General features: G+C 42.5%; 2 protein-coding genes and 1 long non-coding RNA gene across 4 annotated transcripts in view; 1 reads left to right on the forward strand and 2 right to left on the reverse strand.

Annotated features, from left to right (window-relative positions):
- Window positions 1-178: 178 nt before the first annotated feature.
- LOC135311527 (uncharacterized) lies at window positions 179-13,857 on the reverse strand. 2 transcript variants are annotated; one of them, XR_010371159.1, is made up of 3 exons: window positions 13,478-13,857; window positions 5,780-6,010; window positions 179-1,227 (listed from the first exon to the last, which is right to left on the reverse strand). It is a non-coding gene; the product is annotated as an uncharacterized LOC135311527 (long non-coding RNA). The 2 variants fall into 2 exon arrangements; XR_010371158.1 differs by lacking the exon at window positions 13,478-13,857 and adding an exon at window positions 12,635-12,872.
- ALG11 (ALG11 alpha-1,2-mannosyltransferase) lies at window positions 13,138-19,369 on the forward strand. The gene is made up of 4 exons (XM_064440942.1): window positions 13,138-13,214; window positions 15,122-15,355; window positions 16,095-17,026; window positions 18,975-19,369. The coding sequence occupies exons 1-4, from the start codon at window positions 13,177-13,179 to the stop codon at window positions 19,244-19,246; spliced, it is 1,476 nt and encodes a 491-aa protein (XP_064297012.1). The 5' UTR covers window positions 13,138-13,176; the 3' UTR covers window positions 19,247-19,369.
- Window positions 19,370-19,572: 203 nt separating this feature from the next.
- NEK5 (NIMA related kinase 5) overlaps window positions 19,573-27,528 on the reverse strand; it is a 30,777-nt gene continuing 22,821 nt past the window's right edge. The window contains exons 15-21 of the mRNA XM_064440952.1: window positions 27,030-27,110; window positions 26,122-26,190; window positions 25,189-25,312; window positions 24,877-25,008; window positions 23,680-23,817; window positions 21,473-21,587; window positions 19,573-21,072 (exon numbers count right to left, since the gene is read on the reverse strand). Coding sequence (XP_064297022.1) covers window positions 20,838-21,072; window positions 21,473-21,587; window positions 23,680-23,817; window positions 24,877-25,008; window positions 25,189-25,312; window positions 26,122-26,190; window positions 27,030-27,110 — 894 coding nt within the window. The 3' untranslated portion in view covers window positions 19,573-20,837. The remainder of the gene's footprint in view (window positions 21,073-21,472; window positions 21,588-23,679; window positions 23,818-24,876; window positions 25,009-25,188; window positions 25,313-26,121; window positions 26,191-27,029; window positions 27,111-27,528) is intronic.

A 27,528-nucleotide genomic window follows, 5' to 3' on the forward strand; every position in this document is an offset into this window, starting at 1 on the left:
GAAAAACATCTAAGGGAAATGGCAATACAGAGTAAACTTCTTTATATTTACAAGTATTTTTATCTGAAATATTTAACACCTGGATTGAAATATGCTGCTAAAATCCTGCTTTCAAATGCAGACGGGTTTTCTCAGGTTGTTTTCTGTGGCATGCATACTGGCTCATCACGACTCCAACTCACTGTAAAAATAGTGTTTGTTTATTGCACAAGCACAGAGAGGAAACAGGAGACATTTGACTCCTAAAGAAAGAGTTCCTGGGAGCCTGCAGTTGGGAGAAAAGGAAAATACAAAAAAGCTTTCTGACAGTGAAATGGAGGTTTTTTCCAGCTCTCGGCAATCCTGTCATTTCCAGAGTTCAACTCGGTCTGTTCTCCAGACAAAGAATGCTTCTTCCAAGGACATGTTTAGTCAAAACCGATGCATTCTGCAGCTCAGTATAAAAGAAGGCAACCATCCTGAGAGTTGCTGAGCAACCTTCTGAGATTTATTAACTGCCCTCAATTCCTGGGAAGCAGAGATGTTAATCCATGGAAATTCAGGCTCAGTTCATTTATCATTCCCTCCTGATACCTCTGGTTGTTGAAAGAAAAGGTAGTGCGGCAGGGAACTACTTTTAAGCAGCCCTAGTTCATCCCCCAGAAGAGAATCTTTGATTGGATCTACCCCATGGGAAAATCACCGACCTTTCAAGCTTTCTTCATCCCCAGAATAGAAATAAGTCACAGGAGGTGACAAGGCACAGTGTCCGCATCTCTTATGTCTGGACTAGCCAAACGGTCTCCTCCAATAACTGTAACTCCCTTCTGTCCTGCTCCGCAGGCAGTTTCTGGCTCCTTTCTCCTTCTTGATCAGTGCCAACAAGCCAGATGTGAGCACAGAATGCAAATCCTGCCTCATCCTGGCTTCATGTGAAACAACTTGGATTTTCATCCAAATAGCACTCTCCCTTGCTTCCTGAAACAGGCAGAGAAGCACGCACAAACACATGTGCACAAATGCACCTTGAACAATTTAGTGCAGGGTGTTTTTCAGTATGTGAACCCTTTAAAGTTTGATGATGGAGGTGCCTAACAGTAAAAATTTCACACTGTGAAGTTTTGCAGCTTCCTGAGCAGTTTCATAGTTGATTTAAACAGATGTTAAGGTTCAACTGTGGAAGATGTGGTCCTTCATGATCCCATTCACGTCCTGGTTAGGTGCAGATTGCCACAGAGACATTAGTATCTGCATAAGGGAGAAAGAAAAGCAAGAAGGGTTTGGGTCTGCTATCACAGACACTCAAAAATAGTCACCAGCCCCTCAAGAATCCCAGACACCCAGCTGAAAAAGCTGGCACGTTATTTTGCAAGTTCAGTGATGTTAATCAGTAGGGCTACATCATTTGCTATCTCATTTCTGCCTGTGCTCTGAGTTGCTTGAACACATTTCCTTCACCTACCCTCAAAATGGCAGACCCTCAGCAACTTCACTGTTGATACAAAACTGGGAGGAGCGGTTGATACGCCAGAAGGCTGTGCTGCCATCCAACGAGACCTGGACAGGCTGGAGAGCTGGGCTGAGGGGAACCTCATGAAATTCAACAAAAGGAAGTGCAAGGTCTTGCACCTGGGGAGGAACAACCCCATGCACCAGTACAGGCTGGGGGCTGAACTACTGGAAAGAAGCTCTGCTGAAAAGGCCCTGGTGGACAGAAAGCTGACCCAGAGTCAGCAATGTGCCCTTGTGGCCAAGTAGGCCAACAATATTCTGGGCTGCATTAAGAGGAGTGTGGCCAGCAGATCAAGAGACCTTATCCTCCCACTCTACTCTGCCCTGGTGAGACCACATTTGGGGTACTGTGTCCAGTTTCAGGCCCCCCAGTTCAAGAAAGACAGAGAGCTACTGGAGAGTCCAGCAGAGAGCTACCAAGATGATCAGGGGACTGGAGCATCTATCTTTTGAGGAAAGGCTGAGAGACCTGGGTTTGTTCAGCCTGGAGAAGGCTGAGGGGGGAATCTATCAATGCTTATAAATATCTGAAGGGTGGGTGTCAGGATGATGGGACCAGACTCTTTTCAGTGGTGCCCAATGACAGGACAAGCGGCAATGGGCACAAATTGGAACACAGGAAGTTCCACCTCAATAATAGGAAAAACGTCTTTACTGTGAGGGTGACAGAGCAGTGGAACGGGCTGCCCAGGGAGGTTGTGGAGTCTCCTTCTCTGGAAATATTCAAAACCCACCTGGATGCAGTCCTGCGCACCCTGCTCTAGGGGTACTTGCTCAAGCAGAGGGGTTGGACGAGAAGATTTCCAGAGGTCCCTTCCAACCCCTACTCTTCTGTGATTATGTGAATTTTCCTGCTGGTGACTGTTTAGGAGAACTGACAGAAGAGTCCATGGGAGGTTAAAACACTGGCACAATCTACAGGATTAAACTCCAGCAGCGGAACTTATCTTTTTTCCTATGTAGTTCTTGCCCAACTGAGACAATTTGTGTAAAAATAATTTTCTATTAATTAAAAGCTATGGGTTCACCCTGCTTAAATTTCCTGGTGATACAAATAAACATGGTTTATAGGAGCTCTTGCGAAAATGTTCTACAGATCCAAGATGCTTAATTCTTCATTGCTTCTGCCAAAACAAAGGGCAGCTTTTGCTCACAGATACATGGTGTGAGCACTCACACCCTAGAAAATCTAGCTCAAAAGTAAAGATGACAGTTTATTTTTTTTGTTGTTTTACTAGAATTGCTTATATTTAGGAACCTTAATATTACAATGGATTAGTAAAAACAATCCCATAGTGTTTTGCCCTAGATATATCAGTGTCACAATTTATTTCCAATACTTGTTTTTTGCTTTGCAAATATTTAGCACACAACTGGTGCAACTTTATTTCTGCCTCCCATTATTATGCAATGAAGAACAAATGTCCTGTACCATTTAACGGCCTATCACATGACATGTGCAAAAAGGAAAAACTTACTGGGTGTATGAATGATCTAAGATTCCTTCTGCTAAAAACAGTCCCAGGCATTTTGGTAGCTAAGGCATCAGTCCAGAATGAGACTCTGTGCTACACAATACTGAAAGAAAGTAACCAACTGTACAAAAAAGCATAAAAGACCACATGACTGTCATATGAATATCCTTACACAATATTAATCCAGTTTCTTTGTGTTATTACTTGCCAGTGGTTTTATCTTATCAAGTTACTCGTATGTGGAGTACTCCATAAGAATGAGAGTTACAAAAATTGACTTTAAAGCTGTCTCAAATGCCTTGTAGGCTTGCAGAGAACACACTGTGAGTGGATTCTGCTATTTGTTCTGAATACCACTCACTTCAGAAGGCCTGCTGGTATGGATTTTTCTTCAGAGTAAGGACCTTAATAAGGAAAGGAACTAAAACAGGACAAAAATGTTTACAGAGCAAAAAAAGATTAAAAACTTGGTACATCTTTGGGAAGGTGAAAACAAAGTTGACTTCATGAAAAGACTAGTTTAATTTTGTTGGCGTGTCAGCCACATGGAATTTCTACAGACAAGGTTTCTAATAGCGCTGTCACTGCTGGAGTGGTAACACCACAGAGAGCTCAGCGCTGCTCTTGTTGAGGTTATTGCCAATACCCTAAATGCATACATACAATATTGTCTGCTACATATGCATTAAGGTGGAGAAGTTATTAAGTGGTGGCAACTCAGTTAGTCTGTGTGGGACGTTTACACATTAAAGGTATCCCTTGCAGACTGTAAGGCTGTCAGCAACGCAGTTTTCATATTGTTCACGTCAGAAGCTGAATACACTGTGATTAAAGAAAAGTTAACAAAAGAACTTTGAAAGTACTAATACGTCTGGTTTTTAATTACCACTAGAGGGACTAAGAAAAAATAAAACAACAAAGGTGATCAAGGGACTGTAGCATCTCTCCTATGAAGAAAGGCTGAGAGAGCTGGGACTGTTCAGCCTAGAGAAGGCTCAGGAAGGATCTCATTAATGTATATAAATACCTGAAGGGAGGGTGCAAAAAGGACGCAGGGACAGTGGCGCCCAGTGACAGGCACAAGGTAATGGGAACAAACTGAAACACAGGAGGTTCCCTCTGAACATCAGGAAACACTTTTTCACTGTGAGGGTGACCAAGCATGGGCACAGGTTGCCCAAGGAGGTTGCAGAGTCTCCCTTTTTGGAGGTATTCAAAACTTATCTGGACATAGTCCTGGGCAACTGGCTTTAAATGACCCAGCTTGGGCAGGGGGTAGGATAGGATGACCTCCAGAGGTCCCTGCCAACCTCAACAATTCTGTGATTCTGTGAACTATAAATTATTAGAACTGAGAAAACTATCTGATACTCCCACCATCACGCAGATTTCTCCCTACAACAAGCAAGCGAACACTGCTTGCAAAATAAAAATAGCCTTCTATGAAAAGAAAGACAGTCTGAAGTGACTACAAAACATATACGGGCCATCAAACGAAATATCTTCTGACTGCAAAGCCAGGTCTGAGGAATTTGTGCCAGGACTGGCAGAGTTTTCAGAAATATCATTTGAACTTCTGTGACAGTTTATGTCTGTAGCAACTCATACAGATTTTTAAATTAAAAACAAAAAGACACATCTAAACCAGGCAGAGTACAAGCAGATGCACTGCAGCTTTTCTTCACATCCTTTTCTATCTGGTCTGGTTATCTTGTGAAGAACTTTTCCCTCGTTTAGTGTTGGTAAGAATCTGGAAGTTATCCACATCTATTTGTTTATGCAGATGCTTTATTACAATGTGCCTGAGCTACAACTTATAGGTCAGATGCAGCCTGCAAGAACATCATTTTTCTTGGCTTACACCATTCAACAAAGAAGTGCACATGGTAAGGAAAGGGCCGTGAAGCTTAAAAAAAAAGGAATATAAATCAGAGAGGGCCGCTCCTACCAAAACAATTCCTCAGGTCTATCCGTTGTTTACCGTGGAGCAAAAGCAAGACAAGAACACTATCTATGAATTAATTGTTCCTCCCAAAACAACTCCCCAAGTTTGCTGTCACCAGGAAGATTATGTGACTGTATATGCTGTGTAACACTAATGCTGGACAGTCAATCTGCATTCATGCAAAAATTTCAGTATTTCAGGGAACTCTCACGCTGGCTATGCTGTGCACGCAGAGCACGTCTGGCTAGTTGAATCAAGTCTGCAGCTCACCCTGCCGGAAAGTTCACGCACTGCAAATACAGTATGCTGCCACGAGGTAGCTGTTTCCATTGTCACTGTGCAAATCAGTCTTTCTTCCAGCTGCCAAATGCACAGACATACACATTCGTTAATAAGAGATTGAAGGAATTTTCAAGAAATTGATCAGGTGGTTTCAGGAAAAGCAAGGTATTTTGCTGAGCTCAAGCTAAAACATACTTCTGACACCTAGAACTGATACCCTGAAGAAAGTGTAGGACTTGTGCTGGAAGCTTCATGGGTTAAATCCAGATTTCAATACAGCCAACTTTGCAATGAGCCTTGACCTGAAAGAACAAGTTGTACTCTTCTAGCGGCATGAAGCCAAAGGCTTTTCCAAGTACTTTTGCTATATGATTTACCAAACAGAGAACTGAATCTAAACCCAAAATACTGCATCTGCCATTTATGACCCAGGCAACTCAAAAGCCAGGTATGTAGGTGTCGCCCTCATTAATTATTCTTCTTGCGTCCTGGAACTCTTTAGCATTACCCAAGTCTCATCTTAATTAAGCCATGGCTAACCTGTGATCCTTCAGCTTCATAAAGACACTCAATCTAAGATTCATACCTTCCAAGGGAGTGGCCATAAGCTCCTTTCCAAGTCAGTGAGGAGACACACAAATTTCATCATATAAAATAGACGAGACTTCTTGTTCCCTAGAAGAACTGTGCCTCTTCTCTGAACCCAGACTATTATCTTCAAATATTGACATTACAAGAGAGGTGTTTTGAGTTGAGAGGTGTGAATCCAGCAAAGGCGTCTTCTGCAAACATCCCACATGCTTCTTAGGCAACTGCTCTGTCAGGGAAGAGGAAAAAGATTAAGGGAGAGAAACCAATGTCTGTGGCACCCTACTTATGAGAGTTGTTGGTTCAGAAAAGAAACGTTAGGTCATGCTTACTGGACCTCCCGATTTACCTGCTTACATAAAGGCAGAGATGCCCTAGTAACACTTACAGTCAGTGGTATTTAGGACAGGGAAGGTATTTAAATAAAAACACCAGTAAAATAACCAATAAAACTCTAACTCTGAGGGCCTGATACATTTCCAGTTCCATTCCCACATGGTGAGTCCTCGTAAGTGGAAAACTCAATCCAGGCAGGTCAGAACCATGTAACCATTACTTAAGCTGAACTCTTCTCACTCCCACTACAGTAGAGGCTTTGTCTCTCTGCTTCAGTACCACAGTTTGGCACCAGCTGGCAACCAAGCACCACACAGCCACTCACTCAACCTCCCACCCCGCCGTGGGATGGGGGAGAGAATCGGAAGGTCAAAAGTAAGAGAACTCATGCGTTGAGATAAGAACAGTTTGATAATTAAAATATAATAACAATACTAGAGGATTGTGAAAGGGTGAGCGAGTCGTGCTGATCACCCCTTGGCTCTCCAGCTGACGAATGAGCTCATGGATGGGAATCAGGGAGTCTTGGTTGGTGCGATATTGCCGCCGGTGCACTGTTGTGGTGGCGATTGGCACCCGTTGTTCTTTGTCCCTCAGCAACCCCACAACAGAATTGTCCTTCGAGAGGCCAGGCAAGGTGGACAGCTGTTTAATTTCCTCCATCTCCAAAGCAGCTACACCAAAAGCCCACCTGTACCCTTTTGGGTCCTTGAAATACCCTCTCCTGAGGTAGTCTATGTCAAGGATGTATGGAGTCTCTGGCCCAGCCACAATGGGGTGCATTTGTCACTCATTCCCGGTTAGGCTCACTTCGGCCTCCAATACAGTTAGCTCTTGGGATCCCCCTGTCACTCCAGCAATGCTGATGGGTTCTGCCCCTGTAGAGCTTGACGGCGTTAGGGTGCATTGTGTACCAGTGTCCACTAGAGCCTTTTACTCCTGTGGGTCTGATGTGCCAGGCCATCAGATCCACACAGTCCAGTAAACCCCGTTGTCCTTTTCCTTCGCCTGTATGGAGGCAGGGCCCCTCTAATCCCAGTCATGGTATTTGCTACTCAGTTCTTGTAAAAGCAAATCAAAAGACCCTTTGTTAGGATCACAAGTAAGATCAGCCCTTCTACGCTGGGGAACTGCTCATGGGAAACTGGAGCAGCAATTTTCCTGGAAGAATCCCCTTTTGTGATTGTTTTTCCCTGCAACTCATGTACCCATGTCTCTAAGGTTGAGGTAGATTTTCCATCCCACTTTCTTATGTCCTCTCTGTGATCACGCAGGTAAAACCACAGGGTGGCCTGTGGTGTGTACCCACTATATCCTCTCTCTTGAGCAGAAGAATGCTGACTCCTAATAGCTGCGATACTGGCCTGTACAGGTGGAGAGTAGGACCTATCCTTTTTGAGTTGCTGGGCTTCCTGGGACAGTTTCTCCACAGCTGAGACAAGGGAAGAAGAGATACTTTCTTTGTATTCCTGGAGTTGGCTAGTCACCGTATCCACCGTTGGTGCCTTTTCATTTTTCCAGGTTAGTACTGCCAACAAGTTGTCATAAGACACTGGTGCACCCCATATCAACTCCTGCCACATGGGTCATGTGCACCAGACTTCATCTGGATCTTTGGATAACTGCCCATTGCTCAGGTCACCATAAATCACCTCAAGCAAAGCTAATTCCCTCAGGTACTAGATCTCTCTCTCAGTGGTGGTCCATTTGCCTGGGTGATGTATAACATCCTCCTTGAAGGGATACCTTTCTTTCACGCTGGAGAGAAGTCGCCCCCAGAGGCTGAGGGTTTGTTCCGCTTTTCCAATCACTTTGTCAATGCCCCCTTCCCTAGAAAGGGATCCCAGTTGCTTGGCTTCCTTCCCCTCTAATTCCAGTGTACTGGCCCCATTATCCCAGCATTGGAGCAGCCAGGTGACAATGTGCTCGCCTAGACAATGTCCGAAATCTTTTCGCATATCTCACAGCTCACTCAAGGACAGGGATCGTGTGGTTTCTGTCTTGTTTACAAGTTCTTCCTCTTCCTCCTCATCTTCTTGTGATGGCCCTCCTCTCCCATCATCTCTTTCTAAATTATCTGACTCTTGCTTCCAGGATGTCTTGTTGTGTATAGGGGTGACTGATACCCTCACAGACTGGCTCCCTGGTTCAGCTGTTGCAGGGGTTAGAGTGGCCACAGTGCCTGTCACCAGGGTTTGAGTAGCCACAGGGCCTGTCACTGGAGCTGGAGTGGCCGCAGGGCTTGTCACAGGGGTTGGAGTGGCCACAGTACTCGTCGCAGGGGTAGATCTCTGGATTGTATTCTTAAATAGTTGTTTAACCCTAAACAAGGCCTGAATCACATCCAGGAGACATAGCAATAGGACCATGGTGGTTTGAACATCCCAAGGATATTAAAAATTCTCAAGAGCTGTTCTAACTATCCTGAAGGAGAAAGGGAAGGTGAAGGAGGCGAAAGTGTCCCCCCGTCTCCCACATAGATTGGTTCTCTGAGGAGAAGAGGCAAAAAGTGTAATTATTAATAGTTTCCATGAGGTGGCTCCTGAAATATGGGGATGATGGCAGTGCTGAGTACAATCTCATGACCAATAATTTTATCATACCATAAGCCAGTGTTACACAGTACAGCTAAGTAACTAAGATAACTTTAATCCTACTCCCAGAGGTGATAAACAGCATATAAATACAGATAAACAGTATATACAGCAAGTAAGGTGTTACATAACACAACTCTGGGAGCAAGCACAACAGCTCTGAGAGCAAATAAATCAGCATTGTGACTAGCAACAATTAAACTAATATAATGAATGCTTATCACAAATTTGTTTTAACACACTCTGGTCAGAACTGCCGTTATCTCAATCCTTCGTGCCCCACACTGGTTGCCAAAAGAGTGTTGTCAGGAACCAAGCACCACACGGCCACTCGCTCACCCTCTCACCCCTGCAGTGGAATGGGGGAGAGAATCAGAAGGGCAAAAGTAAGAAAACTCATGGGCTGAGATAAGAGCAGTTTACTAATTAAATAACAACAATAACAATAATAATAATAGTAATGAAAACAAAGTAGGGGGGGGAGAGAGAGAGACAAAACCCAGGAAAAACAAGTGATACAACTCCCACAGTTTATATACTGAGCATGACATCATACGGTATGGATTATCCCTTTGGCCAGTTTGGGTCAGCTGTCTTGGCTGTGCCCCCTGCCAGCTTCTTGTGCATCCAGCAGAGCATGGGAAGTTGAAAAAGTCCTTGACTAGTGTAAGCACTGCTTAGCAACAACTAAAACATCAGTGTTACCAACATTATTCTCATCCTAAATTCAAAACATAGCACTATACCAGCTACTAGGAAGAAAATTAACTCTATCCCAGCCGAAACCAGGACATTCAGGCTATAACAATGGCCAAATAAACTAACAATTCAGCATTTCCCAATGAGCACTCTTCTGACAAAGACTATACAGGATGATGTTCATAAACATCTGTAACAGCTTCAAGGTCTCAGAATGCACAGGTGGCTGTGACATGAAAGAGGTCACACTGACCTCAAAGAGGCTGAAAGATCACAGGTTCTGGAAAGGTCCTGTTCAAAGAAACAGGGCTTGAAATGCCTCCAAATTTCGGACAACCTTAACTCTGCAAGAGACTGCAGACTGTGTTATCTGGATCAAATTTGCCACGTAAACCATTTTATTATTTCTATATTGAGAATGTGGTCAGGAAAAAAAACACCTAGCGATGTGACAGCAGATCAGAAACGTTTTGGCCTGTTCTGCCTAAGCCTCTCCTCACCTACAGTCTGGCAGTTTCACTCAGCACTTCCCAGCACCCAGGAGAGCAGGATGAGTGAGTTTTCCACATTGTTCCAAGGGAAGCCATTTTAGAAATACAAAGCCTTGCTGTTTACTGACGCATCATTAGTAGCATTTTAAAAAACAGCAGTGTTCAGTCTTATCTCTACACTAATCCTCTCATCTGTGCATATACTACCCAATCAAGACAAAACAGGAGACAAAGTATACTAGCCAGAGACAGCCTGGACATCCTCCAGTGGAAATTGTGCCTGGTGAGCGTCTTCCTGGGGATCCTTTTAGATCCTTTAGATGCACCAGGCACAAGGTGTTTTGGATGTCCTGTCCTCAGCCTCACAAAGTTAACTTGTACACTATCATGGTTTTAGCTGGAATAGAGTTAATTTTCTTCACTGCAGCTGGCATAGTGCTGTGCTTTGGACTTAGTATGAAAATAATGTTGATAATACACCAATGTTTTAGTTGTTGCTGGGTAGTGCTTGTACTAGTCGAGGACTTTGTTAGCTTCCCACAGTCTGCCAGGTGCACAAGAAGCCGGGAGGGGAGGGGGCACAGCTAAGAGAGCAGATTCAAACTGGCCAAAGGGATATTCCATATCATGTAACGTCATTCCCAGTATGTTACCGGGAAGGAACTCGCTGGGGGAGGGAGGCAGCAATTGTGGCTCAGGGACTGGCAGCGTCAGGCAGTGGATAGTGAGTGGTTGTACCACTTCTGGGTTTTTTTTTCCTTTTCCCTCTTTTCCTTTTTATTATAGTTATTATTATCATAATAATAATTGTTATTATCATTACTATTTTATTTTAATCATTAAACTGTTCTTAACCCACAAGTTTTCTTGCTTTTGCTCTTCCGATTCTCTCCCCCATCCCACAGGGGTGCGGGGAGTGAGTGAGTGGCTGTGTGGTGTTTAGTTGCTGACCACAACAGTCCTTTTTGGTGCCCAACGTGGGGCTCGAGGTATTGAGATAATAACAGTTGCTGGTCACAGCATAGACTCTGTTCTCAATATTAATTTATCCGATCTGCACCATGCTCTTGTATTTGCTGTGTCTGTTAAAGATTGGTGTTGGTTTTTGAGGTCTGGTGTGCTCTGCAGTGATTAGCCTGGGAGAGTTGTTTTTAAAACACTGGCCTTGAGTTTTATTTGGTATTTGAAGTTTATATTGAAGCTGTTACTGTACTTCGGGTACCACCTCATGGAAACATTTAGCAATTATACCTCCTCCTTTGAGTTTTTTTTATGGAGGAAATACAGAATGGCACCTTAGCTGCCATCTTCTATAGTGCCTCCTCCCTCACTACAACAACTTTTCAGTACCTTGAATATCCTTGGGTAGTTAAGATACATCTATTGGTATTTCTTTGGCAGATTGTTTCAATGTTGTCTAAGGTTAATAAGCAATTTAAGAATATCATCCAGAGATCTGCCCCAAGGCTCAATAGTTATGAGTGGCAGGGCATATGGGATAGTATGGGCAAATACCTAGCATGGTGGGTACCTCCAGTGTTCTGGAACTTCACCCCTGAACAAATGCAGAATCATGAAAGGCTAGTAGAGTATTTGGAGAAAGTATGTTGTCACCCTGGCAACTCCAGAGAGACACAGATCACTGCAACATGCTGGAGCCTGGCCCATGCCTACCGAGCCCTGTTCAACAGTATTCAGGGCTCCCAAGGGGAAGAGAAGGCCTCTGAACCTAAGAAGACAAAGAAAAGGAAAACAACAGGCATTGAGGCCACTCCAACTCCGGCGACTCATACCACGACCACTCCAATCCTGGTGATACATACTGCAGCCACTGCAACTCCAGCATCAGGCACCACGGACATTCTGGCCCCGGTGATAGGCACCATGGCCATTCCAGCCCCCACAACAGGCCCTGTGGTCAATCAGACCCCTGTGACAGGCACTGTGGCTGTTCCAACCCCAATGACATGCACTGCAGCTGAACCAGAGGATGAACCCATGCAGTATCACTCCCCCTTATACACAAGAAGATATCCTGGAAGAGAAAATCAACACGGTTAGAAAGAGATGATGGAAGAGCGGGGCTGTCATGAGGAGAGGAGGAAAAGGAAGAACTCGTACAAGAAATAGAAACCACACGATCCCTATCCTTGAGTGAGCTGTGAGATATGCAAAAAGATTTCGGACATTGTCTAGGCGAGCACATTGTCACCTGGCTGCTCCAATGCTGGGATAATGGGGCCAGTACACTGGAATTAGAGGGGACGGAAGCCAAACAACTGGGATCCCTTTCTAGGGAAGGGGGCATTGACAAAGCGATTGGAAAAAGGACACAAGCCCTATGCCTCTGGAGGCAACTTGTCAGGTGTGAAGGAAAGGTATCCCTTCAAGGATGATGCTATGTATCGCCAAGGAGAATGGACCACCATGGAAAAAGGTATCCAGTACCTGAGGGAACTAGCCGTGCTTGTAGTGATTTATAGTGACCTGGACAATCAACAATCATCCAAAGATCCAGATGAAGCTGAGTGCACACAACCCATGTGGCGGAAGCTTGTATGAAGCGCACCATCCTCTTATGCAAATTTATTGCCAGTAATGTCCTGAAAAGATGATCAGGCACCAACGGTGGCAAGCGGCTGCATGGTGTTCAGTTGCCAACTGGGGCTGAACCATGACACACACATTGGCAGGGAGTGTAAGGTACATCTCTATAAAGAGGGATTCACTTACTAGCAGGAGATTAAGGCAGGGCTGGAAGACAGGACATCGAATACCATCCTCTTCTGGCCAAAGAGAAGGGCCAGTACTTACAGAGACAAAATTTGCGTGTGGCGGATGCAGAAGTAACTCCCTGTCCCAGGAAGGCCTCTGCCTCCTCACACACCGCACTGTATAACTAACCCACGGCAGGGGCCGCGGTGCCCTTAGCCCGGAGGGACGGGCGTGAGCCGCTGCCCCCTGAGGAGATCCGGCGCCGCGGAGGAGGACGAGGAGAAAAAGGAGGAGACAGAAGGAGGAGGAACAGGAGCCGGTGACAACCGGTAGCTCGAGGGCCCGCCCCACCGCCCTCCGCCTCAGGCACGGCCTCGCCCCACCCACCGCTCCCGCCCCCTCGGGCAGGGCCAGCCTCCTCTAGCCCCGCTCCCATTTCCCCTCCCCTCCGTCTATCTCCCACGAGAACCAATGAGAGGGAGCAAATGCGGAGCTGATCCCACCCCCGCCCGAGGAGGATCCACCCCTTCCGCCGGCAGGGCGCTGCGGCGTTGTCCAAGATGGTGGCGGGGGGGTTGTACCTGTGCGGGCTGATCAGGTACTGCGGGCCGCGCGGCGGGTCCCGGCGGCGGGGATGGGGGAGAAGGAGACTCCGCGCCTCCATCGCACCCTGCTAGGCCGCGGCCGCGTTCCCCCGCGAGCCTCCCCGGGCCTCACGCACCCCCACCCGTCCCCCCCTGAGGAGAGGAGGCCGGCGAGCTGGGCGAGCCCCCCCACCCCCGCCTCGTTCTGCTGCCGGCTTCGGATGGGATAATGTGCTTTTTCCGCTTTTTCTACCCGAAAGTGGAAGTGTTTTCTTACCTGACGTGTCACTCGTGACGCCTGGCTCGCCGTGGGCGACCCCCTTAATGCCGAGTAAATGTTGTCTGTCGGAAGGCGCAGTGCAGCGTCAGAACCCGGGCTCTGGCGGCTCTGAAGCTCTGTAGGCCAGGGAGGGGCTCCTGTGAGAAACCGAGCTCGGAGAGCTGTGCCGGGAGGTGGTGGTGGTGGTGGTGAGCAAAGGGAATGCCCCTGTCAGAGAGTGCTTCAGAGACCTGGGGAGGCAGGGCAGCTGACATGGCTTTTCATATCTAGGACCCGAGGGAATGGCAGGAAGGTGTGCCAGGGGAGGGTTAGGTTGGATATTAGGAAAAGGTTCTTCACCCTGAGGGTGGTGGAGCCCTGGAACGGGCTCCCCAGGGAGGCAGTCATGGCGCTGTTATCTTGAAAAGCGTGTTTGTTTGCACGGTGTGCAAAATGCCAAACTCCACACAGAGCGGAGGTATCTTATTTAACTCATTTTTGCGCAAAGATTGGTGCAAGGTGGTAACCCACAAAGCTAGCACACTGCACCGAGAAACTACAAGGCAATTATACAGTTAAATGTGTCAGTCACAGCTAATATTCACATTCCTCAGTTAATAATTGGTTAATCTCTTTTTCACTTCAACTTAGAGGTACAGCTCACTTTTGATTTACCACACATACTCAGAGAGTAAGGGGCTTATTAGAGGGGGGGCAGTTCCTGGCCTATGGACATGATTTTTAGTATTATAATGGGGATAGTTCACCAAAAGGGTACTTTGTTTTAGTTCTTACCAACATCCCAATTAGTTGTTCTCCTTGGCAGTACACTTTATCACCTTGTTCTCAACATCTTCTGAGGTGGGATGTTTGCTTTGATCAGTTTTCCTCAAGATTATAGTCATAAAACAAGTGCTCCCCTATCTCTCAGTTCCTGTCTCTGGCCGTCAAATTCTGTTTTGCCAAGCTCACATAGTTCATTGTTACGGCTAAGTGGAAAATTCAAAAAAAATCAATTTTCTTTGGAATATCAGTGCCAAGCCTGACACTATTCAAGAAGCACTTGGACAATGCCCTCAGAGACATGGTGTGAATTTGGTGGTGTCCTGTGCAGGGACAGGACTTGGACTTGATCTTTAAAGGGTCCCTTCCAGCTCAGGACATTCTGTGATTCTATGAAATCTCTGGGGAATAGAAAATGCGGGCTCTGGGCTGTGCGCTGTGGGCTGGCGCAAGTAGCTCTGCGCCAAAGCAGTTCACGCTGAGACAGGCCAAACAGGAGCTCGGACTGAAGAAAACTCTTACAAATCTATTTAGAAATCGCTTTGCTAGTTGTGTATTGCCAAATTGCTAAGGGCTTGCAGCCTATATAGTGTACATAGCAGATGAAGACAAATATAGATATATGGCATGAATAAACAATAATAAATGGTTGAGAGGTAACAGTAGGAAAAATATCCTTAGCTAAATAATCATAGAATAGTGATTTCCCCCCCCCCAATAACTGTTGAAATGAAACACAGATATTGATGATTTCTGGGAGTAGAACTCAAGAAATTTTTGAATGCCCTGCAGCTCTACCTGTAAGCCTGTCTTTCTCAATTTCATTCATAGTATTTTCTTAAAGCAATTTAAAATTTTAAAATTTCTGGCTTGTTTCAGATTACTGCGCTCACTGTTAATCCCTGCATTATTTCTGAGTGGAATTTTGTGTGTCTGCTTGGTGGTACTACTGTGGGGAATACGGCTCTGGATACAGCAAAGGAAAAAGCAGTTGACCTCTGCAGGACAAGATGGGAAGCGGCCATTGCTGGTTGCATTTTTTCACCCATATTGCAATGCAGGTGGTGGAGGGGAGAGAGTCTTGTGGTGTGCCATAAGAACGCTCCAGAAAAAGTAAGCATATATGTTTATCAAATATTGTATTTCATTCTCAGCTACTGGTGGTATTATTTATGCACATCTTAGTGTTTTAATTACTTAAGTAGGTATCATTAATCTACTGGTCCTACATTTTTTTTACTTCTAAGTTTCACATGGTTGCAACGCTCCACACCACCCCTTTACCCAGATTTTGATCCGTCCTGCTGTGGCAATCTCTCACTTCTTCTTCCTCTCCCTGGGACAACCCCTCCTCCCTCATTATCATCACAAAAAAAATCAGTTTTCCAGTACTGGTATGGAACTTCATATGGGCATAACTCATCAGTAGATAACTGATAATCTTGATACTTCACCTCTTGGTGCAGGAGGCAAAAAAAGTTAATATCTAAAGTGGATTTAACACTGGCACATCCACTGGTTTGCAGAGTCTTCTGCATTTTACTCGTGAAGAACAAGACAGACATCTCCTAATGTGGGGCAAGGCGTTCTTAAGTCTGTAGAATAACACTGACCTCCTTTTATGTTTTACTCAACAAGAGTATTCCCCAAGACCTCAGCCACATGTTTTTCTGCAGATCAGAAAAAAAAGTGGAAGTATAAGGAAAAGTAAAATTTAGTAAAAATCGTTTCAGAGCTAGGCGACACATTGGTTCTCACATACTTTTTGAGTAGTCTGGAATGGGTATTTCAGTTTCATGGTACAAAATTTGAAGAGAAGAATGCATTAAATTCTTTTTCTTTACTCTTGCAGGTACAGAAATGTAACATGTGTTGTTTACACTGGTGATAGAGATGCCACTGGAGAAGAAATAGTAGAAGGCGCTTTCAGAAGATTCAACATTAAATTAACTCATCCTGTGAAGTTTGTATTTCTAGAAAAACGCTACCTTGTGAAAGCTTCCCTTTACCCTCACTTCACTTTGCTGGGACAGAGTTTAGGATCAGTGTTTCTTGCCTGGGAAGCTCTCCTAAAGTGTGTTCCTGATATTTATATTGACTCAATGGGTTATGCCTTTACACTTCCCCTTTTTAAATATTTAGGAGGTTGTCGCGTTGGATGCTATGTCCATTATCCCACTATCAGCACTGATATGCTCTCTGTCGTTAGGAATCAGGATACCAGGTTTAACAATGCAGCCTTCATTACAAACAATCGTCTTTTCAGCAAATTTAAACTTGTCTACTACTACTTCTTTGCTTTCATGTACGGAATTGTTGGTTCCTGCAGCGATGTGATTATGGTTAATTCTTCTTGGACACTAAATCACATCCTTTCCCTCTGGAGAGCTGGGGATCGCACTAGCGTTGTGTACCCACCATGTGATGTTCAGACCTTCCTGGATATTCCACTGGAAGAGGAAGAGAGCACCACCAAACATTCCATTGTTTCCATCAGCCAGTTCAGGCCTGAAAAAGATCATCCTTTGCAAATCAGAGCCTTTGCTAAATTGCTGAAGGCAAAGAGACTGGGGCAGCAGCCATCGCTGAGACTAATCTTAATTGGAGGCTGTCGTAACCAGCAAGATGAAGAGCGTGTAAATAACCTTAAACATCTTTGTGAAGAGCTGGGAGTTAGTAACAATGTGACGTTCAGAATAAACATTCCCTTTGAGGAGCTAAAGAGGCACCTGGCCGAGGCCACCATCGGCCTGCATACGATGTGGAATGAGCACTTCGGGATCGGTCAGTATCTTTCCTCAGCATTCAGCTATTTGTCCCAGCTGGGGACACAGTTGGGGAGGGCTTCGGTTCATGATTAAGGCTCCTCAGCATAGGTGTCCATGCCTGCTAAGCAGGTGTCTGACTCCCGTTCTTGGAGGTGATCTAGTTGAGGTGGAGCCTACAGGACCACTTCAGATGACTAGGTGCAAATGTGCAAGCTGAAGCGCTGTAGATATCATAGACCATGAATCACAGGTGTCCTCTAGTCACCCGAACAGGCAGCTAGTCCCGTCTATGCTGCCTGTGATGTTCTGCCTGACCTCCAGCTGTTGCTCTGCAAGGTCATGGATCACTCCAAGGTCCTGTGTTAGGTTTGCCAGCCTTACACAGATGCTTTCTGTACCCAACTGAGCCTTAGAAGGCACCAGGTACTTCTGTTTAAGTTGGCTCCACTGACTGCTGGGGGAGCTGCTGTTTCACAGGTGCAAGTCTCCTGCAGATCCTGTCTCTTATCTGTAAGCCCCATGTGGATGCCACCAGGTCCCCTTGGTCATCTCATTGCACTGGGCACCTGTGCTAAGGCAATTAAGTTCTTGGATCAGTTGCCACAGGCATGGAGCAGAATGCCAGAGTGGAGCTGGGACCAGCGTGTGCTGTCATACAGAGTTAAGGTATTGGGATTAGTTGAGGCCTGACTTTGAAAGGGAATCTAAGACTGCCCATCTGCCATAAATCCACAACACAGCAAGTCAGCAGCCAAGCGGATGGATGTCGTACTTGGCTATAATGTGACTAAACTTGTAGTTAATGTCATCAGACTTCATTAGTTAGTTAAGTATTGGGAGGAGTAGTTCATAGCCTACTTGACTATGTCTACATAGTCTACAAGGACTTGGTGTAAAAAAATTTAAAGTGTTTCCCAGAAGCAACTGCCACAAAATGGAAGTAATGGTTTCTCCTATTTTTCCCCTATAAAACAGTTTAATTAAGTAAATAAAAAATTCTTAAAAAGTGATACAATCACACTGTGATTTTGAATTGCAGCATGATTTCATCTCCAATGGCTTTCTACCTGTAAAAACATCTTCCAAAACCTTGGAACATTATTTATAGTTGGCAATTTTTGAGCTAAGGGAATTTTTAAAAAATCAAATCAGAACTGAGAAAAATCAGCAATTAAAGTGATTCCTGAGGCCTGTTCTGGCACAATGGAGGGGAGTTGAAGTTGATGCGTACATTCTGTGCTATTCCTATCCCACTGATCTTGGCTGAGGAAAGCTTACTTCCCCAGATCAGATCCCCATTTCATTAAAGTTTCTTCTGTCAAAAATACAGATGTAGCGATAACAATTTTTACTACTTTTGCTGAATTGTCAAAAGCTGTAAAGATTTGGTAATCTGCAAAATACTGAACCTTTGAATATCAGATTGAAATGTGCGTAGCCAGCTTTTCTCTCAGAGTATCTTTCTAAATGTTAAAAATCTTCAGTGTGAATGAGAAAATTAATAAACGTTCAACTTTAATTTTTAATTGTTTTTTTGCAGCTGCCACTGTACCATAAAGCCAGTGTTGCAGTGTTCTGCCACAGAGCTACTTTCCATGTTTATCTTTACATTCGTTTCAATATCTAGCTTTTTTTTCCCCACTGTATATACTGGTGATATAATCTCTTAGGTAAATCCAATGTGTTTGTTACAAGAATCACAATTAACCAGTTACATCTGATCTCTAATTCCCACTTTATGTGTTTAAGAGAAACTATCATTTCAGTCCTTAGGACTGAAAAACTTAATTTTTTTTTAATGAGACCATTTACTCTTGTGTTTTTCAAACTGATCTAGAACGGCAGTCTGTAGTAATTTATAATTCTGGGTGAATTTTACTGTGGTTTTAACTTTCCAGTGCCTTACAGAAAGCCAAAGTACATGATGTGCACATTCATATCAGCATGTTTTCTGTCTTTCACAGGAGTAGTTGAATGTATGGCAGCTGGCACAGTTATCCTGGCTCACAATTCTGGAGGCCCCAAATTAGATATTGTGGTACCCTATGAAGGACATCGTACGGGCTTCCTAGCAGAAAACGAGGACAATTATGCTGAGACAATGGCTTATATCCTTTCTTTGTCCCCTGAAAAAAGGTTAGAGATCAGAGAAAATGCTCGTCGGTCTGTGCATAGGTTTTCTGACCAGCATTTTGAAGAGACATTCCTGTTATCTGTGGAGCCATTATTCAAATAAATGTATATTAATAAAAATGTATATGCATAAAATTAACTTTTTATATTTGACTGTGTGTCACCTGTAAATATATGTATTCTATGAGCCCTTGGTTTCCTTCAATAAAGAGATTTTTTGTCTTTCTGTCAGGGTATCTGCTTTATGTAATAGAAATCTTGTAACTGGGAAGGAAATGCTCCTGAAAATTTTGTCTCGACTCCATGACAGCATGATGCACTGCAAAACCCTCTGGAATCACAGAACCATCATATTTCCTTGGTAACAGAACTACATCTGGAAATTCTTGTATTTATTGAATACCGTACTTTCACTCTTCACCCATTTCATGACTCTTTACCCCAACAGTCACATGTTTTAAAGTCAACACTTCTGTTCGATAGCTTTTGTACCCTGAAGATTTTTTTTCTAGGATCTGTAGCACATTTTCAATTTGCTGTCCCCCATGTGTGGCAAAATTCTATTATGTGGGGTTCTAATTGTGGTTCTGGAGATTTCATTACTTACAGTGATTCCTTTGGGTTAATCACATGGTGGGTTTGCTAGCTTGCTTTTTTAATAAGGATCATAGACACATGCAATTATTATACCTATTTTTGCTATTTCCTCATGCCCTTTCAGAGTATGACAGCTTAATGGTATTTTTCCAACTATTTTATTGAAAGGTTTTCTGTTCCTAGTGAATAGCAGGGTCTAGATTAGAGGGCATAATTAAATGCTATGCAAACATGAACATTAAAGCCCTAAACAACTGCTTAATCTAAAACTGAGAATACAATGAACAAAATGTTCAAATATTGGACATCTGCATTTGTATCAAAAATGAAAAAACATATAGTCCTTTTTTGAGTTATCAAAGCAATATTTTATATTTTAGCAAATGAGAAGTGCAAAAAACTACTGAAACCAGCCTTTAGAATGTGTTTTTCTCTCTATTTAAACTTCACCTGGATTATATGACATTTTCCATATGAAAATACATGGTCAGAAGAACCCACTATTCCATATTTCCTTAGGACTTGGATTCCCCAAGCACAATTCTCATGGTGCTAATAAACCTTTTTACTGCTACTATATAAAACTGCTGAGCAGCTGGTGATACTATGTAAGGTCAGTACTGTGTAAATGAAACTATGGATTCCAAAGCTGTATTGGCAGTACACAGAGATTGATTGTGAAAAGCTGGAAGAGTCTTAAAACCAGGAGTTGGTGGAGCTAGGGAAATACACTGCACTGACCAGGAGACTTCCTTACATGATACAGGCACAGTGAATTAGAGCGTGCAATCAGAAATTTTCTCAAGCAAGTGTTGTCAGAGATGTCCTGGGTAGTTAAGAATAATAAAGATGAAAGTGTGTTTTAGTGTGGATCAGGATTTTTCAATGTTTAGACATCTGAAAAGTAGCCTGATTTTTTTCTTCCTTTTAAACAAAAGAGCAACAAACTTTTTGATTTATTTTAACTGAGTGTTTAGCACTGTTGAAAAGCAGTTGATTTACTGGGCATTTAATGTCAGCTATCCCTAAATTTTGTTACCCATGTGGCTGAAATTTCAAGCAAGTTAAAGGTTTGAAACAGTAACCGTGCTAGTGTTCTAGGTGGCCCGTACTTCCTGCTTGCCTTTTACAGTATGTGTGTCAACACCAAATAACCCACAGTTATTTTCTAAATCATCATCAGATTTTCCAAGTAGTCTGTGGGGTAGACTCATCTTTTCTTCATCTGTTTGACCTTTATTTATTGAAAGGATGGGAGACTCCACAGTTGCCACTGTTCCCAGAGACTCCTCCAGCTCATGTCTCAGTTCATCTTCAGAGTCTTCAAAATTTCTGTAAAGCAAAACAAGATAATTATATTAATTAAATGTATATTTGTTACAATCCTTTCTCGTTTCAAGGCCTTTCAGATTTTTTTGAAATTACTTTTAAAATATATACAAGCTACACGCATAATGGAGCTGTTTATTCTTTCTCCATGAGATTGTTTTACCTGTATTTATAAGGTAAGAGAACAGGAGTTGTAAAGCCACGTTAATACTTCTGCATAACATTTTTAATGGCAGCGTTGGCATGTGACATACTAAATTACAGAATTAAATTAACAGACTCAGTAAAATAAGTTTCTTCATTTATGAATTTAAAAGAACAGAAAAGCTTTAGGCAATGCAACATGTCATTTCATAAAAACTGTTCAGTTGTATGGATTTTTCTTCAGAAGTGCTTGACTTACGTGTCTTCATCATCTGATCTTGGCTCAAGTCTGCCTTCAGCAACAGCAACAGTGGAGTATGTTTCTGAATTATCTTCCTTGTTTTCTTTTGGAAGCAACATAGTTAATCTCCCTTCTGGAGAGGAAGAGAAACATTCCTTTATTTGTATATGAGCTAACTATAAAAGTGTATGTAAGGTAATAGCAAATAAGTAAATGCTTGAATTTTGTTGCTGTTGTTCAAATTACTGCAATGTAAACACTGTGCCTCTGTTATTCTTGATCACAGGTGTTTTAGTCAGTGGCTTGTGACTTCCACTGGGTGGAACCTAGTGTGCTTGTAGACCATAACCAAAGGACTATAAAAGTTAAGTAAGAAAGGCGATCTGTTACTAGTAGGTTTATGTTCCCAATACAGGGATCTGCATTTTCAGTGGAAAACTTATGGGAGTACTCTTTGGGAAGGACTGAAAATTGCTGCTTGGATGTAGCTGTGGCTCCCTAAAAATGCTTGCTTTCAAGACTGAAGGGCAACCCTGATCTGAAGGTAGGAGAACAATGCTAGTAGTTGTTTTAGTATGAAGACTAAATGTCAGACTCAAGCTCCACAATGTCAGCTTGAGTAGCAGGGCAGAACTGGGCATTGAGAGAATGCTGTATTTTAATACATGAAACCAATAAAACCAGCAGCAAATAACACACCTGTGTGACCTTATTCTTGCTTTAACCCTATGAACTGCTGACATTAGTGAAAAATGGTTTGAATTTCATTTTCTGGGTTTGGGGATTTTTTTTAATGTGTAAGCTATAAAGGTAGTCTTAGGAGAGAGATTTAGCTGGTTTGGCCTTCAGGATGGGGCAGTTTTAAAAGAACTCGTTATACTATAAGAAAATGCATATGTGAGGCATAATTAGCAGGCAAGTGCTGACTACACACTTGCAAATGAAAGATAAATGTCACAATCCATTAAGATGTTGAAACTTGGCAGGTACAATTTAGCTGGTTTAAAAGTCCTGTCATCCAATTATGTGTTCAGTAGATTGTCAGTTGTGCATAAAAACACAATGTCCGGTTACATTTACTGCCTCTTTCTACGAAAAATACTCTGGCTTTTCTGCTAACAACTTTGATGCAAAGTATATGTCATTTTTAAAACAGTCCGTTACTTGAGCAACGTGTGCTGCAGCGTGAGCTCGAATCAATTTCAGTGTCAGCTGTATCAGCATGGACCATGCTGTAAAGTAAGTCACCGCCGTAGCCTAAGCCACCATGTACTACAATTTACAGCTGTTCTACAGAAATAGTTGTATTTGTATAAATGTTTTTTACAGGGTTCTTCAACAATTGCAGGAACTAAATCCAGGTTTGTGGTATCTTCCAACTTGCTGGCAGTAATAGCTTACTTGTCTACCCAAGAAATAAGGGGTGGATACTGTCTTGGTTTTATCTGGGATAAAGTTAATTTTCTTCACTGCAGCTGGCATAGTGCTGTGCTTTGAACTTAGCATGAAACAAAATGTTGAGATAACACACAGATGTTTTAGTTGTTGCTGGGTAGCGCTTGTACTAGTCAAGGACATTTCCAGCTTCCCATGCTCTGCCGGGTGCACAAGAAGCCGGGAGGGGAGGGGGCACAGCTAAGAGAGCGGATTCAAACTGACCAAAGGGATATTCCACATCATGTAACGTCATGCCCAGCATGTTACTGGGGAGGAGCTGGCAGGGGGAGAGCGGCAGCAATCGCGGCTCGGGGATGGGCAGCGTCGGTCCGTGGTGGTGAGCGGCTGTATCATTCATGTTTCTGTGGGTTTTTTTTCCTTGTTTTTTTCATTTTCCATTTTATTATATTCACATTATTGTCATTATTATCATAATCATTATTATAATTATTTTATTGTAATTATTAAACTGTGGGGGGAGTGAGCAAGCAGCTGCGTGGTGTTTAGTTGCCAGCTGAGGCTGAACCACGACAAAATGAAATTATTCTATATGAAGTAATAGCTGGTAAGTAGGGCTTGCCCTTCTCCCTGCTATTGGAAACAGCAGCATCCTGAAAGAGGCCTTTCACTGTGACAGGACAGGGAGCAGTGGCTGCTGGGACAGGCTGCCCATGTTCTAGTTTGCTAACTGCTTTAAACATTTTTTCCCAACACAGAGCCTCTGCCAATGGTAGAAGAAATAACACACTAAAGAAAATCGGTAGAATTTACAGTAACAAACATCCTACCTATTTCCTCTTCAAGCTGGATGAGGGAGTCATTAGACAGCTCTGCTTTTGCTAAGATGTTCAGGAGTGTCCTTGGTGGCGTTTGTTTCCACTGCTTCCTGTTTTCTGGGATGTTTTCAGGCAGAACATCACTGTCAGCTGAAGAACAGGAAGGTTCTCAGGTCACGAAAGCATGACTGTGGCTTGGCACTGTCTTCTGTCAGATTCACACTTTCTAGTCTTAACACTTATTTCTTTGTTTTGTGTAATGATGGAATCCTGTTTGGGTTTTTTTCCCTTTTGGAATACTGAATTTTTTGTAAGTATTTGGTCTGATCGATACCATAAATAAAAAATAGTTTGGGCTATTTGGCACTAAAATTTTTTAACACTGGTTTTAATAAAGTAAAATCTCAAGTAACTGATTATTAGGCCTGGAATAGACAGGTGCAGCTTCATTAAGCAGTTCTTGTTCTCAAACGTGTTGACTTCTTGGGGCTGAAAAGGCTTCAAAGAAGTTCCTGCTTCTCTTGTGCCCTATGCTTTTACATCTAAGGCAGAACGAACAAGGAGTGGCATATTAACAATATTCTGCTCTGTCTTCACTGGCCACACAAATTCTTCAGGTCATTTCTGTGTATCTACGGCGTTGGGAGCATGCTGGAATGCTGAAGAGCCCCTCGTTTGCAGCAACCAGTCACAGAGATACCTGGCTGCCTGGGAGTATAGGCACTGGTACTGTAAGAAACATAGCAGTTAGCTTCTTCTGAAAAGGAGCATCACCACAGCCACACCTGTGCGAGGATGCACTTGTGACTGTGTAGCAACACTAGTATGTGGACTGGGAAACCAGAACTCTGCCACACTCTGGGGTGGTGCTGGCAACTGGCTGCCTCAGTTCTTGTTTCACCAACTCGAGGCCCAAGAAAGTGGTGTTGATTAGTTGCACAGACTGGCATTTTCAGCCCTTGTTACCCAGGCCACAGAATGATGAGCAGCAGGACATGATTGCAATATTAGACAGAGAGGAAAATGATGACTGCATTCTATGGTCTAACACATACAATAACCTCAGGTATTATGAAGTCCTGCAGTTAAAAGCCTGCCAGATCATGTGAACACTCTGGTATGGATTTTTTTTGGCAAAGGTCTGTAAGTAGTCTGGCTAAATTTTAGCAACTCTCTACTTTCATGTATCGAAACCCAAAACTTTCTTACCAAGTTCATTCTCGGCCAAAGTAGGACATACTGAAGTAACATCAGCATTTGCTAAAAAATTCAGTAGTGTTTGAGGGGCTCCAGCTTGCCAATGTTTTCTGTTTTCTTTGGTATCACCAATATCATTGGACTCTAAGGGGAAGAAAAAGAGGAGGCAAAGCTATTTCATTTTTTTAAAGTAGACTGCAGGGTGATTATAATATTATGCGATATTACAGTTCATCAGAGAAGCTTGCTATAGCCTGGAGTTACTGAATTTACCTAAGTAATTTTCAGGATTAACACTCAGCATTGCATTTCTCCCAGAAATACCTGTTTGGTATCCAGAAAATTCTTCCAAAGCTCTGTCCATATGATCTTCATAAACTTCCACCAATTCCTCCTTAAGATTCTCATCATCCACGAAAGTTAAAGTCTCACTGACTTTATCTAGTACCTGAAAAAACAAGAGGTTACTCTGGAAAGAGAAAACAAATATGGGTCAATAACTAATCACTTCTTATTTTATTGTGTTTGCCAGCCATTCTCAGACATGCACAGGCAAAATGTGTTACAGAAAGTGAAGCAGCAGAACTTCAATGTCACATTGTGATTGGCATATCAGAGGGCTGCATGGTGCTCTGCAGAGACATGAAACAACAGTAGGACAATATAGTGCTTTATAAATGAAGAATATCTATACTAGAAAGAAATTCTATTTTTTGTTGCTGCTACAAATATTTTTAAAATTCTAACATACTAATAAAAATCTTAATAGATAGCTAGTACATGTTCATCAGTCAGACATGGCATTTTAATAAATGAAATCACATAATGTCTGTGGTCTCCACTTTTTCTAAAAAACAGCTGATTCATCAGAGTATTATTCTTGCTTTGTGATGTAACACCAGCGAAAAGAAACAGAACTGTACTAAAACAATTCACAAATCAAATTTGCCATTTGCAAACTAACTCATTTTTGAGATGAGTTCTTCCCCTCAGCCCAGTTTACAAAATTTAAATATCTGCACTACTTCATCTTTTACCATGTGAAAGATTGACCCAGATATCCAATTTTCTTCTAAGCAATTATCCTCTTGAAGAAGGCCAGATACATGCAAAATGTCAACAAACCCTCAATAGGAAGCTTCATTATAACAAAGGTAGAGGATGATGGTAAAGGAACAATTAAAGCTTAGATCATGGAGCTACTGTCATGGTTTCAGATTACTAATGTAAATGCTTTTGAATATAACTACAACGTACCTCTGCTTCTTGAATGCTCTCTTCCTCAGGAACACATACATCTAAATTAATTTCAAACTTTACTCCTCCCTGAAGAGAATTCACACACTTCATTTACTTATTTTATTAAATAAAGCATTTAATTAAATGTACACAGCTTATATGGAACTACAAACTTGCAAGTTATTCTTTTATTGAAAATAACTTATTTAACAATATTTTTCTTCTATTAAATGAGATCAAAGTTGAACAAATTGGACCAAAAAAAAGCCTTCTTCAAATATAGTTTATGGCTATTTTCATACTATTGCATCCACTTTTTATTTTAAGGAATGGTGTCTTTGATAATCACTTAATTCAAATCCTTGCCATAAACCAAGTTGGTTCTTACAGCTGGTTCTCAATGAGTACTAAAATTTGAATACTGTACTGCTTCCATGCAGTATTTCACAAAAGACCTTTAGTACGCTTCACAACGATCTTACGGTTGGAAACCTTCCTGACACCGTATATGCATTTCCGTTCAATTCCCACCCCCTTCTGCAATTTAAAAAGCACTACAGAGAATAATGTTTTATAAACAAATGTTAAGAAATTAGCAGCCTGACTTGACTTCACTTAAAATTTGAGTAAGCATGAGTTTCCATTCACTACTAATGCAGTTTGATATAAAGATGAGTGGCCAGGTATTGATTACTACCTGGAAATATCTAAAGGGAGTCTCCCGCAAATGATCAGAAAGCTCTGCTATGCATTTATTTTCTTAGTCATTCAATCTTCCCATATAAACTTTTAACAAACAGTAGACCAGCACTTTCAATTGACTCTCAAATAACTTGATTTCCAGAGTTACTGTGGTAACACAATCATTTGAAATGTGCACATGTAAGAAGAAAATGGAAAAAAATTACAACAATAAGGATGGATACCTTTCTGTTATGTTTCTTTTCTAAGTTTTTTTGGTCTTGCCTATCCTGGAGTCTGACTTGTTTAAGGTTTTCTTCCATGTCCTGGAAGGAGAAAAAAACCCCAACAACTTTAAAATACACTCTTTGGAACCAGAATATGTGTACACCCTGTAAAAAAAGACTTGTTCAAGTAGTAAACTGATTTCCTTGTATATAAATATCTGTAAGAATATCCCATTCATTGTCTTGTTTAGACTTTAGTACTGGAAGACATAATTCTGGCTTATCTGTCAAATAGAAAGATAGGAAACCTTGTATTAGGGGCAAACCTCTGATTTTTCAAAACCCTGTGTTTGGAGCATACAGTTCTGTGTCAAGAAATAAATAATACATCTTCTATTTTTTATGATCGTATGAAAGATGATTTAGGCTGATTTCATTCTGGAAAACTTGGAAAGTGATGAATATCAAGATTATAATGGAAGCCTATGCCTGTAGAAAGTATAGCCATGTTGCATAG

This window comes from Phalacrocorax carbo, chromosome 1 (assembly GCF_963921805.1).
Source record: "Phalacrocorax carbo chromosome 1, bPhaCar2.1, whole genome shotgun sequence".
NCBI classification, from domain to species: domain Eukaryota; kingdom Metazoa; phylum Chordata; class Aves; order Suliformes; family Phalacrocoracidae; genus Phalacrocorax; species Phalacrocorax carbo.